This window comes from Sinohyriopsis cumingii, chromosome 7 (assembly GCF_028554795.1).
Source record: "Sinohyriopsis cumingii isolate HCF-2022 chromosome 7, ASM2855479v2, whole genome shotgun sequence".
NCBI classification, from domain to species: Eukaryota; Metazoa; Mollusca; class Bivalvia; order Unionida; family Unionidae; genus Sinohyriopsis; species Sinohyriopsis cumingii.
In genome coordinates, this window is record NC_142967.1 from 28493480 (window position 1) to 28512512 (window position 19033).

Consider the following 19033-nt stretch of genomic DNA (forward strand, 5'->3'; position numbering starts at 1 on the left):
CTGACTCGTCACAGTCTTTATAAAGTTATGACTCGACAAACAATGTAAAGATATCTGACTTGTCACAGTCATTATAAAGTTATCACCCGACAACAATGTAAAGATATCTGACTTGTCACAGTCTTTATAAAGTTATTACCTGACAACAATGAAAAGATATCTGACTTGTCAGTCTTTATAAAGTTATCACCCGACAACAATGTAAAGATATCTGACTCATCACAGTCTTTATAAAGTTATGACCCGACAACAAAGTAAATATATCTGACTCATCACAGTTTGAGTCTTTATAAAGTTATGACCCGACAACAATGTAAAGATATCTGACTCATCACAGTTTGAGTCTTTATAAAGTTATGACCCTTTAGCAACCTTGACAACAATGGAAAATGTTGGTGTACTGCACTGATCAACTGGACTTACTTTTGCAGTCCAATAGGTAAAATGGTTTACTCAACAGTTTAGTCATCTCAGACCTATTGTTCTCTCATATCAGTGATATTCCTTAATGATCAGCCAATAAATGGGTGAAACTGAGATGACCTATATAAAGAGGAATGGGGGGGGGCGTGATGAAGAGTTAATGCAACTTTCAAACCTTGATTCAGAAGCAGTCGTGTATATTAAAAAAAGAAAATATTCTTTTCCTATATAAGTATGGGATATATTTTATCTTGTGGCATAAAAATTACATTTTAACTTGTGGCTTTGCCACTTGTTAAGACGTTCTTTGTACCACACAATCAAATATATTATAGGAGAAGAAAATATCCTCTATTTATTACCCATGGATTAATTATGCAAGTGGTAGTAATACCAATCACTGCAACTCAGGAGTCAGTAACCTCTCCTGTAAGTATTTAGAATAAGTGAACAAGGACAAAAACGAATTGTCTAATTTGCAGAATCAAAACTGCTGTACTTACAAGTTCTGGCTCATAACTTTTTGTGGCAACTTAACAGGCTTCAGTAGATCTCTCTTGTTTATTGAAATATGAGCAATAGCATTTTGGAAAAATTTTATTTTTACATTGCTAAAGACCCATGTAATCCAAATCATTTTAATATGTAACGGCTCATGTGCATTTTCTTGCACTACTCTTAACTGAATATCTATCTCTAAGTAAAGGTCATTATACAGAAAAGTACATGTGAAATGTACCCCATTCACTAATTGCCCCCTCCCCTGCAAATGGCTGAATCAGAATTTATAAATTCATCAAAATGTTCAAAGGATGAAGATTATAGACTCCTCATAATCAAATATGCAAAGAAAAGGGCATGTTGGCTAGTGAAGTTTTCAATATGACACAATTAACGCAATCATTTATCAATCAATCATCGTATACTGACTATTGGCCAAGGTTAACATGAAGTGTTGTAACCAGCAATCTAAGGAGGTCTAAAACAAAATTTTCAAAAAAGTAGGGCATCCATGCTTTGAAATTTATTCTGAAAATTAATGATGGCATAGTTTCATGCAAATATATCAACCCTGAAATGTTAAATTGATAATGTTTATAAACCTCAATGATTTCTGACTGAGATTCAGCTAAAAACCAGACAGACCAATGAAAGCTTCACCCACTGGCACTTGCATTAACTTGCATACGTCTACAAGAGTTAAACCACAGACAGACCACTGGAGGCTTCACCCATTGCATATTAACTTGTATGCATCTACAAGAGTTAAACAGCAGATGCATAAAATTTAAATGTCCTACACAAAAAGGTTAGGAAGCTAAAGAGAATTTTATGCGAGTCATTTCAAATTATATCTACGAAATGATTAGTAAAATTATAACCATCTCTTACTTGCTTTTGAAAGCAAAAATTTAAATTGTTTGATACATTTTATTCGAAATGAACAAAAATTTAGGATTACATTTTCTCTCAGGACAAAAAAAAAAACATTTATTCAAGAAATGTCACTTTGAAGTGCATTATGATGTGAAGGATATAACGAACTATAATTAGTTTCAATGGCATCATATATGGTATTCTGCATCAAAAATATATTGAGCAAGACAGCCTGAAAATGGATAAACAAACATTTCTCTACACAGGCTTTAATAAATCTGCACAAAATGTTCAAACTGCTGCCATGTTGCCACATGGTTTCTCCTTGCTGGCATGTCCAGGTTCCAACTTTCCAATTATTAAATGACTAGTAAAACACTTAACAATTAAACATTTGGTTTATTAAAAATTTCTTCTTTTTCCTAAAGAATCTTTTAATCATTAGTTTTGGAAAAAAAAGATGATTGAATAATCAAGCACATTATTGTTTGATAATGACCCCCAATGCATAGCCATTCCAAATTCTGGAACTCTTTCTGGATTCCAAAAACTGACATTAAGAAATCCTTTATGTTCTGAGGGTCGGTCAACTCTATACATAATGATCAGGTTATTAGAAAGTATGGAAATAACTGAATTCCACAAGAAAATAACATTTCAATTTGTCTGAATTAATACAAAACTGGATACTGTTTGTGACTACTTTTGAAATCAAACTGAGATGATTAAAAATATAATGTCATGATTTTAATTCTAAATAAATGTTTTTGATTTTTTAAAAATAATGAAAACAATCAATGCAATTGAAGAATATGGCTTTATAGATACAAGAAAATATTCTGTAAAAGTTCATTATAACAATCAGAAAATAAAAATGTGGTATTTATATCAAAGGACCTGTATGCATAATATACATAAACAACACAGAACATGAACTGAGCACCTGACTTGTCAATAGTGGAACCTTACTTATCAATAGTGGAACCTTACTTGTCAATAGTGGAACCTCAGTTTACAACAGACATCAAATGGTTCATTAAAACTTATTCATTAAAATAGCATTTTATCAAAACAGGAAAAATATATAAAAAGAAATTTTTTGTACTTAAACATTAAATATTATGCGGCTATGAAAAATACATGGCAGAATCTCTGTTCCTGATAAGAGAATTTCAATGTATTTATTTAACCTTTATCCACTGTTAACAATGACTGATGCCTCTGAATGCCCTTTCACTACTATTGTGGTAGTTGAGACAGTGCTGAAAGACCATGGTCATCACTTATAAACCATTATAAACCATTCCATCCACTTGGCAGTACTGGCCAGTGTCCAGATTCTTAGCCATAAGCTGGTTTGGGTTGGCATTAGGAGTGACATGTCTGTAGTACAGTCGGGGTATACAGCAGTCCTGAAACAAAATTTGAATTCTCATACTATATGAACATTTTTCACATAAAATGAATCTTGAAGCACAAGCTCAAACTAAATAAATAAAAATCTGCAATTATCACCAACTATCAACGAAATGAGAAGCCAATATCAATCAAAATTTCAACACCTACATTCTGATGCCCATGCCAGATGACTGCTTAAGCTCTACCTTTTTGCTACAGAGTTCTACCAAAATATTAATTATCATTAACAGACAAGTATGAAGAAAATCATCAATTAGTAAATTGTTTTTTTTATTTTTTAGAACTGTCTTTATTGGAAGTCCTCTGTTCACTGCAATTTCTTACCACCAAATTTATGAAATTAAGTGCTTAAACTAGTGAAGAGTTAGATTTTCCAAAATTTCAGACATTTCTTCCCTGGAATTGGATAAATTGAGTTTTGTTAGGACATTCTAGAATCAAGTGAACATCATTTACTGTGCTTGTGTACTGACCTAATGGTCATTTCCAATGATAGCAACAGTTTTAGTGTACTGACCTAATGGTCATTTCCAATGATAGCAACAGTTTTGTGTACTGACTTAATGGTCATTTCCAATGATAGCAACAGTTTTAGTGTACTGACCTAATGGTCATTTCCAATGATAACAACAATTTTAGTGTACTGACCTAATGGTCATTTCCAATGATAGCAACAGTTTTGTGTACTGACGTAATGGTCATTTCCAATGATAGCAACAGTTTTGTGTACTGACGTAATGGTCATTTCCAATGATAGCAACAGTTCTGTGTATTGACATAATGGTCATTTCCAATGATAGCAACAGTTTTGAGTATTGACGTAATGGTCATTTCCAATGATAGCAACAGTTTTTGTGGTAAAACCCTATGATAAAGATTTGAAAAGTGGCAACTGTTTTCTTGTTTGCAAATTACTCTAGGAAACAAATGCATGGAAAATAATAAGAGTGATTAAAAAACCATCCAATCAGAATGTATCACTGCAGTAACTGCTCATTCTATATTTAATTCTGATCATATTTAAATTAATAAAATTATTAATAATCTTCTAAACTAAAGGATTTGATTCTGGCAAACATGTCTATTATGAGATGTTATCAAGAAAAATGGAGCATGAGAGAGAACGAATGATTGATAGATTGCTTTCACAGGATATGTGAATTAAAACTGCAAGCACTTTTTGTTCTCCTTCTAAATTTCACTTTACCAATTAACGAAGAATAAATGCAGCAAATAAGTAAAACATGGTGAAAATTATGTTAGTTGATATGAGGTAAAATTTTAATGGGGGAATTTCCATTCTTTTACAATGACAATTAACAATGAAGTACACTGTATTTTTGTAAATCATTAAAGTTGTTATTTTCTTTGGTCATTCATAACTAGGTTTATCATAGGTGAAGCAATGGTAATTGCATTTCTTATATTTCCATATTTCATAGCATATAATCTTACTTACAGGAATTTATATATTCCCATATACATCGCTTGCACACACATCAAGGGGAGGTAATGCATGCTCCAACTTTAGTGAGGGTAGCTCTTAGATGCAATAATTTGTAAATCTTTCACTATAATTTTGCAAGATCAATGCATTTGGAGTTTCCTGGATATACTATATAGAATTCAAAAATAAGCATGTATGGAAACCTCCATATCTAATCTTAAAATTGCTAAGATCAACTTCATATATACATAATACATGAACTTTCCAATGTCAGGAAAACGGTACTAAACTCCTAGCTTAATATCTGAAAAAAACTTTGCTACACATATATCTAAAGATATCATAAATTATACTTGTCAGAGAATACTCACCCAATCACTTTAATATTAGAAATTAACTCCTATTACCTATGATTCCAGCAAACCAGAGTGAGAGAGAGAGAGATGTTCTTACTAGAAATTGTTCATAGTATCAGTCTTCTATCTCATGGCTTTAATATTATTGCTATGACCATAAACTACCAAACTTTTGATTTTATTGAAGATGAATAAATTTAAAACCCAATTCTCATTATGAATTACTCTGGAAGCTGTATCAAAATTCTCCATAGGTAATTATTATAAATCCATCGACTATCATGTTTCATATTTATGGTATCTCACTGTGGGCAGAAAAATCTCACACTATATTGGACCAAATCACATCAATGATTTCTCATAGTTTAATAGATTTTATTAAGCCAAGATGTTTTTTTTTTTACCTAAAGACATTACCCTGCAAATGCTTTCACAATACATCAGAGTACCTACTGAAAAGAGGTACATTCTTGTCATGACTGTGTATATTCCACACAACCTGTAGCTTTACTTTGTGTATATTCCACGCAACCTGTAGCTTTACTTTGTGTATATTCCATACAACCTGTAGCTTTACTTTGTGTATATTCCACACAACCTGTAGTTACCTTGTGTATATTCCACACAATCTGTTACTTATTGTCATAAGGAAAATGTGTTTGCATTTCCAATCAATGCTTTTTGGATGAATTTGGGAAAAAGACCAGAGAGACTTTACTCAAATCTCACATAATATTTTGTAAAATCTCAGTCTAGTACACCACTCCCTTGATAAATCGTACCCTGATAACTCTCAAACCCACTTATAATGCAGGGTCAGGTGTAGATCCCATTTTTTAAACCAGAAAATACCTCCAAAATTGATCCCTATTTGTTGCACTTGAAGAGAATCGTAATCAAAATTATTAACAGAAACTTTGATATCTCGCTTGTTTTATCATCAAAAACGGCAGATAGGACCTGCAAATTTTAATCAACATTATGAAATATCAAACTGAAAAATAGGTCATACAATTTTTTAAATTTTATTTCCAAATGACATTCCTAGTACACCACAGTTAATGATATGTAAGGAACATTCAATCAATGAAAATGTCACTTACACTGAATGGAGGCAGTACTTTAATAAATAAACACAAATGAAATAATTTTTTTATCAATTGAAATCTGTGTTCTAGTTTTATCTTTTAGCTCCTTTTAAGTGTAATCGTCATAAATGCAAAGTGTCCTCTTGCAATTAAATGTAACATGCATCAATCTATCATAAAAAGCTATGTCCACGAGCGTTTCTCTGAGTACCTAATTAAGTCCCAACTGTGTTTTGATAACTGACTTGCAGAAGTATTTGTTGTATTGTTGCAATGAATTAAAATCTGGCCTCCTTTGTATTCTCATGCTAATTATGTCTTTTGAATCAAATAAAGGAGGTGGAATAAAAGAAAAGTTAAAAGACATGAAAATCCTACAAACTTAAAATTTAGCAGCCCCGGTCGTATGTCGGGTGAACTCAGTTCAATTGATCAATCGAACAATGTTATAAATGTTATTGCATATGTAACATAAACTACTTTAAATTAACCGACTCTTTCATAACTGTGATCAAAGATAGCAAGGCAGCCAAGTGAAATGAATACTTCATAAAATAAAGAGCTTGATTTCACAGATACGGACCATCGTGGGCAAGTGAGATTTAGAGAATTCTTGAACTGGCACTTAGAGATATCCTCAATGATGATAAGAAGTTTCATTATTACTTCCAATTAAATCACGACATCAATATTGTACTAATTGAACAATACAAAAATTGAGTTTCGACATAGACAATTGTCTCAGGAAATAAATGTCATGTGTTTTTGAAAAAAGGATTAATTTTTTTGTGATGTATCAACAGTTAGTCTAGTTCCCTGCTTGTGGACTCCCGATCTGGCAGGATACTATTAAACACCACTACAGGAACCAGGCTCATCAAGGAAACAAAAAGAAGTGACATAATACACACATTTTTCGTGTACACGTGATGGTTGTTGGAACCAGTTGGAACAATCTTTCACATGCTGAACATTTTGAAAATAAATATTGTTTACACAGAATAATGAACAACTTCATTAGAAAAAGCGAGTTATTAAAAATTAATATCGATATGATTGTAAAATGAGGATTCAGTCATTAAACAGCCCAGTTCCCTAATTATGACCCCCACACACACACAAACACAGTTTTCTCTATGTCAAAGTGAATTTTTTCAATTTTTGGAGGTCCCTCAGTAACTCGCTTCCTCAATTATAGTGCAGTCTATGCTTGTGTACCCCACTGTGCACGATTCATGGAGGGAGAGGTGTACTTTGAAAGCATCAAAGGTATGATGTTTATGCGTTTATGACTTAGTTTTTGACAGGGAGAGGGGTTAGTTTTAGTTCATTTAGCTCAGCATTGTGACTGATATCCATATCAGTAGCTCAGTGAATTTTCACAGGAATATGTCTCAAAATACTGAAAAAATTACCTAGATTGCTGAAAAAGAGTGGTCTGTGTATATGCATCTGAAATGTTGGTCCTAGAGTTAACTAAAACTCCATTCCTAATTCAGAACTGAGCTCTTACGAGACCAGTCACATGACACTGGTAAACAAACACAGCCTACCTAATCTTGTTTGTATTAATTTAAATTTCTACTTTATGTCTGTTTATGATATGACTTTTCTTCTTGGTAGATGATGTTTGTCTACCTGTGGCAATTACTCCAGCCATATTTGCTCCATAAAAATAACGCTGGTCATAAAGATGCAGTGAAATAAAGACCCTCATAGTTGATTAATTAAAGTTGAGCCATTTTTTTGTTCCGACACATTATGGCAACAAACTAAGCAAACAGAAATTACACTTATCACTTTCATGAGATTGAATAAAAAATTGAAATGAATTTGCCAGGGTCAATAATCAGTATGTCTTGGTAACACAGCACAGTAAGAGCTAGAATTTTTGTGTTAGTTTTTTTTCCTATTATTTTACCAAGACAACCAAAGTTAATGTATCTTGTGCCTAGCTTTAATTTGTATCCTGTCTGTATCTTAAGTTATTTTATCCTGTATCCAGCTTGTATCGAAACTGTTTTTTATACTTAGGACTAAGTTTGAATGTACAGCAGAGAACACTGTCTTGTCTTCAAATTATGTTATAATGGATATCCCAACAACGCAAAATATTTTTTAAAAACTCTGACCTAAAATGTTTACATTGCTGACACTGTTACTAGTGTTGCAGGAAAATGATACCTGTATCTTGCATTCTGATCTTGGAAACTGATACCTATATCTTGCATTCTGATCTTGGAAACTGATACCTATATCTTGCATTCTGATCATGGAAACTGATACCTGTATCTTGCATTCTGATCTTGGAAACTGATGTATATATCTTGCATTCTGATCATGGAAAGTGATACCTATATCTTGCATTCTGATCATTGAAAGTGGTCACTGTATCTTGCATTCTGATCATGGAAACTGATACCTGTATCTTGCATTCTGATCATGGAAACTGATACCTATATCTTGCATTCTGATCTTGGAAACTGATACCTGTATCTTGCATTCTGATCATGGAAACTGACACTGTATCTTGCATTCTTATCATGGAAACTGATACTGTATCTTGCATTCTGATTATGGAAAGTGGTCATTGTATCTTGCATTCTGATCATGGAAACTGATACCTATATCTTGCATTCTGATCTTGGAAACTGATATCTATATCTTGCATTCTGATCATGGAAACTGATATCTGTATCTTGCATTCTGATCATGGAAAGTGGTCATTGTATCTTGCATTCTGATCATGGAAACTGACACTGTATCTTGCATTCTGATCTTGGAAACTGATACCTGTATCTTGCATTCTGATCATGGAAACTGATACCTATATCGTGCATTCTGATCTTGGAAACTGATACCTATATCTTGCATTCTGATCATGGAAACTGACACTGTATCTTGCATTCTGATCATGGAACATGATAACTATGCCCTACCATCTACTAATGGAAACTGATACCCATATCTTGCCATCTACAAAAGGAAACTGATTCTTTTTGCCACCTGTTAATGAAAAGTGATAACGATATCCTGCCACTTGCTAATGGAAACTATTAATTATATCTTGCCAGAAGCTATTGGAAATGATACAACAGAAAAATATTTCAAAACTCACCACCAGGTATCTAATAGCAAGCTCAGACACCTTATAGCAGCCATTAAGATATATTTCATGTAACATGTGACAGTTATTGGCTAAAGTGATGATACTGCGATCTGTGAGATTGTTGATTCCTGCCAATACAATTTTCTTCAGAGGACATGACTGGGCCACCCTGCACACACCTTCATCTGTCACCTAGAAAAAAGTCAAATAATGCATAACATTGTAACCTAGAAAACAGTCATGAATTCATCATTCCATTTATTGGATTAAATCATTTCATTTCACATTACATCATTTAATTTAATACCACGTCATTTGGAATCCAAATTCTTCATTCAGTTTTGTTCATTAAATCATTTCATGTGAAAACACATCATTTAGAATCTGGATTTATCATTTCATTTGCTGGGTTAAATCATTTGACTTCGTACTACATCATTTGATTAATGTAATTTTGGTGGTGACGGCTGCCCATAATTTTCCACCATTCCAACTCAAGACGTTAAAGATTTGGTGGATATTTTATCAAAATGGTGAGGAAGTATTTATACATTCTTACAGAATCACCAGTCTCAAAAGCTCCAAACAGAATAACATCTTCCAGAAAGTGTTCACAACTTTGCAAGGTTTACTCTAATTCCAAACAATGGTTCCTCAATACTTGTTTAATGAATCTTTTAGAAAAGCTTCCATGTGCAATTAATATATATTATTTTACAAGCCATGTAAATTTTAAAACATGTGAAACTTTTAGAGTCTAAATTAAAATTTACAATGAATATCAACTCTTTAGGAAGTTGCTAAACTATATAATAAGGGATCTATTAAAATAAGAAGAAGAAAAAAAATATGCTGACAAAGAATTAATTTAATTACAAGAAATAGAATTGAATGCAGATAATGAAAAGCATGAATCGCTTAATGTCCAGAATTTGTGTAAATTACAAAGCATGCATATGTGTGGAGAAAATAAGTTCAAATAATTTATTTTAGAAATAATAAACTGTACAGAAAACGCAATAATGAGGTTATTGTGTGAAAATGGAAAATGAAATTAAAAGACATCTGAAATATTTAATGAACAAAAAGAGTTCTATTACAACCTATAAAAAGAACACCAAATTTTAACCCAGACAATGAATTCATAACAAGACAACCACTGATACAGTGAAATGCCTGTTAAAAAGAACTTTCACATAAGGAATGCTTCCATGCTTTACAAATGAAAAAGGGCCCAAATGGTTTTATGATAGGATCCTAAAAAAAGCCTAAATGGTTTTATGACAGGATCCTAAAAAGGGCCTAAATGGTTTTATGATAGGATCCTAAAAAGGGCCTAAATGGTTTTATGATAGGATCCTAAAAAGGGCCTAAATGGTTTTACGATAGGATCCTAAAAAGGGCCTAAATGGTTTTACGATAGGATCCTAAAAAGGGCCTAAATGGTTTTACGATAGGATCCTACAAATGTTTTGGAAAGATCAGCTTCCTTACCTTTTACACTCCTGTCCCTTACAGTCTGGAAACATGTCAATATCTCATTAGCATCATCATCATTGGCGACTCGGTCTCGAAAGACCATGCGAATAGCGCCCTTGGGGTGTTGTCTGTCTCTGTTGGCAACGTCTGCTGTGGCTGTGCAGGCCTATACGTGAGTGACAGTCCCTACTGCAGTTGGTGCAGACATACTGGGAAGTCTGCGTTACTGTGGTTGTTGTTGCGTTCTTCTTTCTCTTACGTTTCTCTGCCGCAAACTGGCCTCTCCTCACATCAGCGACTGATATGCCATTGTTTACCATCAGTCTCCAGGTGCCTCGGTCCTCAGCCAGCTCTTCCCAGCCATCGGGTGAAATGTTGCATGCCTTCATGTCCCTCTTGCACACATCTTTGAAACGGAGTGAGGGGCGTCCGACTCTTCTCATGCCAGTGGCCAGCTGTCTATATAAGATGTCCTTTGGCAGCCTTCCATCCTCCATGCGTCGGACGTGACCCAGCCATTGAAGGCGGCGTTTAATTAGCAGGGAGTACATGCTGGGGGTACTTGCACGCTGCAGGATCTCGCTGTGTGGAACACGGTCTTGCCAGCTGATTTTCAGGATGCGTTTTAGGCACCGTATATGGAAGGAGTTGAGCCGGCGTTCTTGCCTCATGTAGGTACTCCACGTCTCACTTCCATATAGAAGGGTGCTGAGAACGCAGGCCTGGTAGACTCGGACCTTGGTGTGCTCTGTCAGCACGTTGTTTTCCCAAACCCTCTTTGTTAATCGAGCCATGATGGTGTTTGCCTTTCCAAGCCTTCTGTCCAGCTCCATATCAATCGAGAGAGTGTTGCTGATGGTTGACCCTAGGTATGTAAAGTTGTTGACTGCTTCCAGGGTGACACCGTTGATTTTGATTGAAGGGGCAATGGTGGTATCTTGCACGCTGACATTTGTTTTTTCCAAGCTGATTGTGAGACCAAACTGCGTGCAGGCAACAGCAAAACGGTCTCCCAGTCTCTGAAGGGCTTCCTCAGTGTGGGCCACAAGAGCTGCGTCATCTGCAAAAAGGATCTCCCTGATGAGCACAGCTCTCACTTTGGTCTTTGAGCGCAGTCGTGCCAGGTTGAACAGCCTCCCATCAGACCTGGTGTGTAGATATATGCCATCCATGGACGTGTCGAAGGCTTAGGACAGGAGCAGGGAGAAGAAGATCCCAAAAAGTGTTGGTGCCAGCACACAGCCCTGCTTCACACCACTGTTAATTGGGAAGGAAGTTGAGGATGATCCATCATACAGGACTGTTCCCTTCATATCTGCATGGAAAGAGATTATCATGCTAAGGAGTTCTGGGGGGCAACCGATCTTACTCAGAAGTTCAAAAAGGCCCTTCCTGCTGACCAAGTCAAAGGCCTTGGTGAGGTCGATGAACATCATGTAGAGTGGTTGACCTTGCTCTCTGCTCTTCTCTTGGAGTTGTCGTAGGGAGAAGATCATGTCTGTCGTCGACCTGCCTGCTCTGAAGCCGCACTGTGATTCCGGGTACACATGGTCTGCCAGCAACTGCAGCCTGTTGAGTATGATGCGGGCATACACTTTACCAACAATACTCAAGAGCGAGATCCCTCTGTAATTATTACAGTCACTGCAATCGCCCTTGTTTTTGTAAAGGGTCACAATTGTGGCATCACGCATGTCTTGGGGGACTACTCTTTCCTCCCAGCAGTGGCAAAGTAGGTCGTGCAGTGGTTTAATCAATGCTGGTTTTCCACGTTTGATAGCTTCGGGCGGGATGCTGTCACTACCTGGTGCTTTGTCATTTGGAAATCAGTCGATTGCTTTGCTGAGCTCCTCTAAGGTTGGCACTTTGTCGAGCTCTTCCATGGTGGGCAGATTCTTTATGCTGCTGAGGGCTGCATCAGTGACTGACGTTTCTCGGGAGTATAGTTCTGAGTAGTGCTCCACCCATCTGGCCATCTGTTGCCCACAGTCTGTGATCTTCTCTCCAGTCAGGGATTTCAGGGGAGTGACCCCTTTCACTGTAGGGCCTAGAGCCTTCTTGATGCCACTGTACATGCCTTGGATGTGTCCGGACTCGGCACTGCGTTGGATTCCTTCACACAGTTGTTGCCAGTACTCGTTCGCACACTGTCTAGCAATGCGTTGGGTGTTACTTCGGGCACTTCTGAGAGCAGCAAGCGTCCGTTCATTAGGGCATTTTTTGTAAGCTATGAAGGCTTTTCGTTTCTCCTCGATTTGTGGTTCCATCCTTGATAGGTGTGCATTGAACCAGTCCTGGCTGGGTCGTTCCTTCTTGCCAAACGTTGACATAGCTGTACTGTAGATGGCACCCTTCATGGCGTTCCACTTGGCTGTAGCGTCATACTCAGGCAGGTCCTGGAGAGCCTTGTTCAGGGCAGACACATACTCCTCCACCTTGGCAGGGACTGACATCTGTGCAGTGTTTATGCGAGGACGTCCTTTTGGTTTTGAGCTGTGTAGCGCGTGTGGCTGTAGTCGCACTCTGCTGCTCACAAGGGCATGGTCGGAGTCACAGTCTGCACTGTGGTAGGTTCCGGTGGAGAGGACGCTGTTAAGGGCAGAGCGCCTGGTGATGACCAAGTCGAGTTGGTGCCAGTGATGAGATCTGGGGTGTTTCCATGACACTTTGTGTTGTGGCTTACACTTGAAGAAGGTGTTTGTGATGCACAGGCCATGGTAGGTGCATAGCTCCAGCAGTCTCTGGCCGTTTTCGTTGGTCTTTCCAGTGCCATGATATCCGAGGCAGGTAGGCCAGGACTCCTGGTCCGCACCTACTCTGGCATTAAAGTCGCCGAGGAGGAATAGTGGTTCATTTTTGGGGCATCCTTTGATCTGTTCGTCCAGCTGCCCATAGAACTGATCCTTCACGTCTTCTGATAACGTGAGGGTTGGGGCGTAGACACTGATGATGTTGACAGGACCTGTAGTAGTGGTGAGGCGGATGGACAAGAGACGCTCAGTGCCCCCTGTGGGAGGTTCAACCGAGGCCAGGAGATTGTTTTTGATGGCAAAGCCCACTCCGTGCTGACGGGGCTCCTCAGGTTCTCGACCCTTCCAGAAGAAGGTGTAGTTTTCCTCTCTGAGGGAGCCACTAGAGTCGAGCCTGGTTTCCTGGAGGGCAGCTATGCTGATATTTAGTCTGGTGAGTTCTCTATCGATGATGGCCGTCTTTCTGGTGTCGTCCACTTCTCTGAGGTCGTCGGAGATGCCTGTACACATGATGCGCACATTCCAGCTTGCAAATCGAAGAGCTGGAGTCTTCTTTATTGGTTTCTTGTTTCTTTTGTCTGGTGTGGAATTACCGTCTGCTTGTCATGCTGAACAACACACTGAGCTCCAGACACCCACTGGAGCAGGCAGACGATGGCGGGTCAACACCTTATTGACCGGGGGCTGCCCGGCTTGAGGCGGGTGATAGTTGGCCAGTGGGACACGATGATCCCTCCCACCGTCAAAGCTGACCCGTGGCGCCCCTTCCCTACGCCAATCGGGTGGGACTTATAACCCGTAAACTGTCAGCTTCCATGTTGTTTCCTCACTCAGTAGCGAGACTGGAGTGTCCTCTCCAGGGCGCAAGCCTGGGCGTGGAGTATGGAGATCCTGGGCTGCCCAGACGTCAGGATCCCCCTCTCGTCCTTGCTGGTGGGGTCCAAAGGAATGCTGAGCATGACATTTGGCACCAGTTTGGATGCAGGAGCTGCCGGAAGGAGGTCGTAGTCGACCCCCAGCCACCTTAGGGGCTCCACTCCTGATTTTCTGTCTGGGTTTCCTCCCATAGCCTTTCCTTCTCCCGAAGATATCCACAAGGCAGTGAAGCCATAATCCAATGGATGGGACTTGGTTGGTTTTGAATCAGAGTTTCCTTCTCCTAGATGAACTGCCTGACAAGGCTAACGAGCTTCATCTGCCCGGGTTTGGGGTTAGAGTTTCCCTTCTCTCAGACTGGTTGCCTGCCAAGGCTAATGAGCCCAGTCTGCCCACCCAGTTATACCGCCATTATATCTCATTAGCAAAGAGTGAATATATGCAAGTTGTGTGCAAGTTATAGTGGGAGAGATGTATTTAAGTAAACATGACTGCCATTTGTCTTCACTTTCATGTATCAATGTCAGAATGACTAGCTAAGGATTGAACAATCCTGACAGGATATAAGAGCATGAACTGGTACTAAAACCTACATTGAAAAAAACTAAGGGAATCATTCAGAATAGGAACAACTACTGCTTCAGAATTTTCTAAAGAAAATGGAATTCTACATTCTTTCTCCCTCTCTCTCAAATAAAACAAATACTTATTAAAAGACATACATTTTCACATCTGCAAAGCTCTCAGTAAACCAAATAAAATTGGTCCCAAGTGTTTTTGGTTTTCGTGGTTTTCACTATTCTCTATGATATGTATGGTAATAATATATTCAAGACTGATTCGAAAGAAAGCATCTCGTGTATTGTCTTGGATAAGGAGATATCTTAATTGTTAATAAAGTTTAACAATACACTATTCTAAGAAGATTTTTAAAATAGTTTTAACGATGCTTTTAACATCATTTTTGCTATATCAGGCCAAAGGAATGGGAGTTACATGCCTTTCCAAAGGACATACAGAAGCAAATGAACGAATTTGACTTCCATGGGTATGGAACCTGCATCACTTGGAATATGAGTCCTACCATTCTAATTAGACCTTATTCATAAAGAAAGGTGTAATTCATACTAAAATGCAGTATCACTAAAATATTGTTTTATTTTTTCTATTAAGGATATAATGTTTTCCAAAAGCTTTCTTGATACCTGTGTCTCTTACCAAGCATACACTGATGAGACAATAATAATAATAATAATAATAATAATAATAACAATGATAATAATAATGAAAATGTTAATAACATTAATGAAAATGTTAATAACATTAATTTGAAATAACACATAATACATAGGTTCAATATAAACTTTATTGTTAATATAAATAATCTTTGGCATAATGGGGGCAAATCCTGTCACAGCACACTGCACCAGCTGAGCTCTGAATTTTTTCTACAGGAATCCCTTGGAGGGGAGTTTGTAGGGTTGTGAAGAGTGTCCAACACTGTATGTGGAGCCACACGGGGCTGATTCTAGGCATATAGGGACACTGATAACCGAAACTCGACAAGTCTGATCCTGAGGATTGCTATGATAACAAACATCAGCTGCTACTCCATGCGTGCACCAAAGGAAGCAGGTATGACGTATATATGGGCATAATAGTAGAGTACATTTAAGTACTGACACAAATTGGGGGTCAAAAGCAGAGTTGTTAATGCATGAAATTTGGCAATGGCCCAAACAAAGTGAAGGGAGCCCTATGACTATGGAACAGTGTGATTGTAACAAAGGCTCCCATTTCAAGGAAATGTAAGAATAGATAAAGATAATAATGACTGAGAAAGCAATAACAGTGTAAATGTATTAACTAGGTTTCGAACCACATGATAATCCTGATGTTCCCAATATTAGATATATGTATTAGGTAACCAGTTAGGTATTCACATGTCCACAATAGATGATACTGCTGAAATGATAATGCAGCATAGGATGTGAAAATGAATGACTGGCATGTGTTCTAAAATTGTATGATGGTACCACTATGTAAAAAAGTTGAATAGTGCATTGATTGACACAAGTGTTAACCGACAAGTGAAGCACATATACATTAGAGGACCATCGACCAAAGGTTAGATCAGATGGTCTGGAATTCCAGCTTAGCAGCACTGGTGGCTTCCCTCATGTGGAACGTGTGTCCATTATAGCAATGTGAATCATAACCTAACGTGAGCAAAACAGCCATAATAGTAGCAATCAAGACAGTTCTACTTAAGGTGCAACAATTGTCCATGAGGAACAGTGGATCACAAAGGTGAGCGGGGCCCTGAGAAGCCAAGTGGTCTAAAGCACTCACCATTCCGGATCACTGCCATCTCACCTCTGTCTGCGTGGGTTCGAGTCCAAGGATCGGCTAGCGTGGGTACGTGGGAAAGCCTGTCAGTAGCTTCTCATGGATCGGTGGTTCTTCCCTGGGTTTTCCAATGTTCTTCCTCCACCAGTTATACTGGCCACCATGTATAGCCTATCTTGTGCTGAAAAATGGCGTTAAACCCAAGAACAACAACAACAACAACAAAGGCAAGCTGCAGCTAATATTTGAATACAATGAAATTTCCTCATCACATGGAAAGGACACACAAGGACATCATAGTTCATATCATTAATATGATATCAACACCTTGATGGAAAATGGCATTTTTAGATGCTCTATGATGCAGAATGAATAGGCTTTTATCCATATGAAATATTATGTCCAACATACACAGATTTTTTGGTTGCAGAAAAATGGGCACACTGCAAAAACAAAGCATAAGAAGCAGCGCATAAGTAGTTTGAAGTAAGAGTTCAGTGCACTCAGTTATAAAATTTACCAAATTAGAGGCCCCCAAGAGGATGCCAGTTGGAATGTGACAATCCATTTGGAAGGAATGGTGTCCAAAGCACACGACACTAAATGTATGTATACAAATGTTCCTGAGCAGAAAGAAGATGGTTAGAGAGAACTCTGATGTAGCACATATAACATGATGAAGATTATTGTCCTAAAGTCTTAATTAAATGGTCTTCCATACCAACTCCAGCTGCAAATGTGGCTGCACCATGACCTCCAGCCAAAGCTCTTTGCTGCCACAGACTCAAATACTGCTCCAGAGAGGATACGGGACACAACCACGAGTTCCAAAGGACTGAAATATTGACACCAGCATGAAATGGGTGCCTTTTCTTTTTTCTTAAAATTAAAGATGGCAAGGCAAGTATAGCATAAGTTTGTCCATTGAAAACATCACATCTTGAATCCTCAGGCAGTTGCATGAGGAATTTCTCTGCAATGATTGAAGCGCAATTCACCACATTGCAAGATTCCAAGAAATGCCACTAGGCACATGCACTGCAGTAGCAAGTCCACAGCCATTGAACTCCCTCTCACAACATAGGTGACCACTGCACCACCATCCTGTATGTAACAGAAAATCTGGGTTTACAATAAAATGTTCCTTTTTATGCCATGAAGTATACTCTGTAACCTGTTGGACTCCTGAAAAGGGTTACTATGACCAACCTGCAAGTAGTGGAATCTTAATTCCTGCAAGGTACAGCTTAATTGTGGAGTACTGAAGCTGCAGCAGGGTGTGACAGCACGTGACAAAATAAATCAAAACATCTGACAGTTCATGCAAAGAGTATGAATGAGCAACAATGCCTGACATTGCCAAAATATGCAACAAACACTTGAAGCCAGTTCTGTACACTGACCACGTATTATCGGACACAGAAAAAGCACAAACTCCTGCACATGTTGTGCCAAAATAGCATGAATTCTGAAGCCAGGAGGCACACAATAACCAGAAAACATTTGTATTCCAAGTCAAAGAATGTCAGTGGGAGACTGAAGTGTTGTAAGACAGTCACATCTTCAAATGAACCCATATGAAGTGCTCTTCAGTGAACCAATATGAAGTGCAGTGCCATATGATATGGACAGTTCTATTGGTCTGTGTATCCACAAGACTGCTGAACTGTGCACACAATATCCAGAAATGCGTGTATTACATTTCACAGAACACCAGTGGAAGAATGTGTTATACGATGGTTACATCTTCAATGAACCCATATGAAGTGCAGTGCCTGTATGATGTGGACGTCTTTATTCATCTATGCACCCAGGAAACCTGAAAGCAGAAAATATTGGAAAGCAGAACCAGGCAGTAGGAAGTACTATGGTAATGTGTAGAACTAATGAAGTCAGTACTGAATTACAAACTAGAAATTCTATCGCTCAGGAAGATGTATTTCTTAAAGACATCTGACTACCACCTACCTAAGACCCGAATAAGACTGTCCGATAGACCCTTGTTAGCACCCTCCATTGCTGCCCCAGTCCTAAAATCATGAGTCTTGAACAATTGAGGATTCAAGCCACGTAGCAATGTGGTCAAGGATTGGTTGAACTCCTGCAACCCTTTCAAAGGTAAGGTAGAGTGGATACAAATGACAACCCAGCAGTTGTAAATTTTGATGCAGCATATGGACAGGGCACTGGTCTTGCAATTGGGGGTGGGTGGCATGACACTTAAGGCAATAAAGGGTACCGTTAGAGTGTTGTAATGCACAAACATGACAAATAAACCATCATCACTGATCTGAACCTGAGATAACTGAAGTTAAGTTTGGATTTCTGCAACCAGGTTGTCTAATTTCCCCTACCCACAG

General features: G+C 38.1%; 1 protein-coding gene across 2 annotated transcripts in view; it reads right to left on the reverse strand.

Annotated features, from left to right (window-relative positions):
- Positions 1-1432: 1432 nt before the first annotated feature.
- The window catches only part of LOC149794940 (uncharacterized), a 54213-nt gene continuing 36612 nt past the window's right edge, over positions 1433-19033 (reverse strand). For both annotated transcript variants that reach the window (XM_089964602.1, XM_089964601.1), the window contains exons 10-11: positions 9229-9411; positions 1433-3212 (exon numbers count right to left, since the gene is read on the reverse strand). In XM_089964602.1, coding sequence (XP_089820728.1) covers positions 3084-3212; positions 9229-9411 — 312 coding nt within the window. In that variant the 3' untranslated portion in view covers positions 1433-3083. The remainder of the gene's footprint in view (positions 3213-9228; positions 9412-19033) is intronic.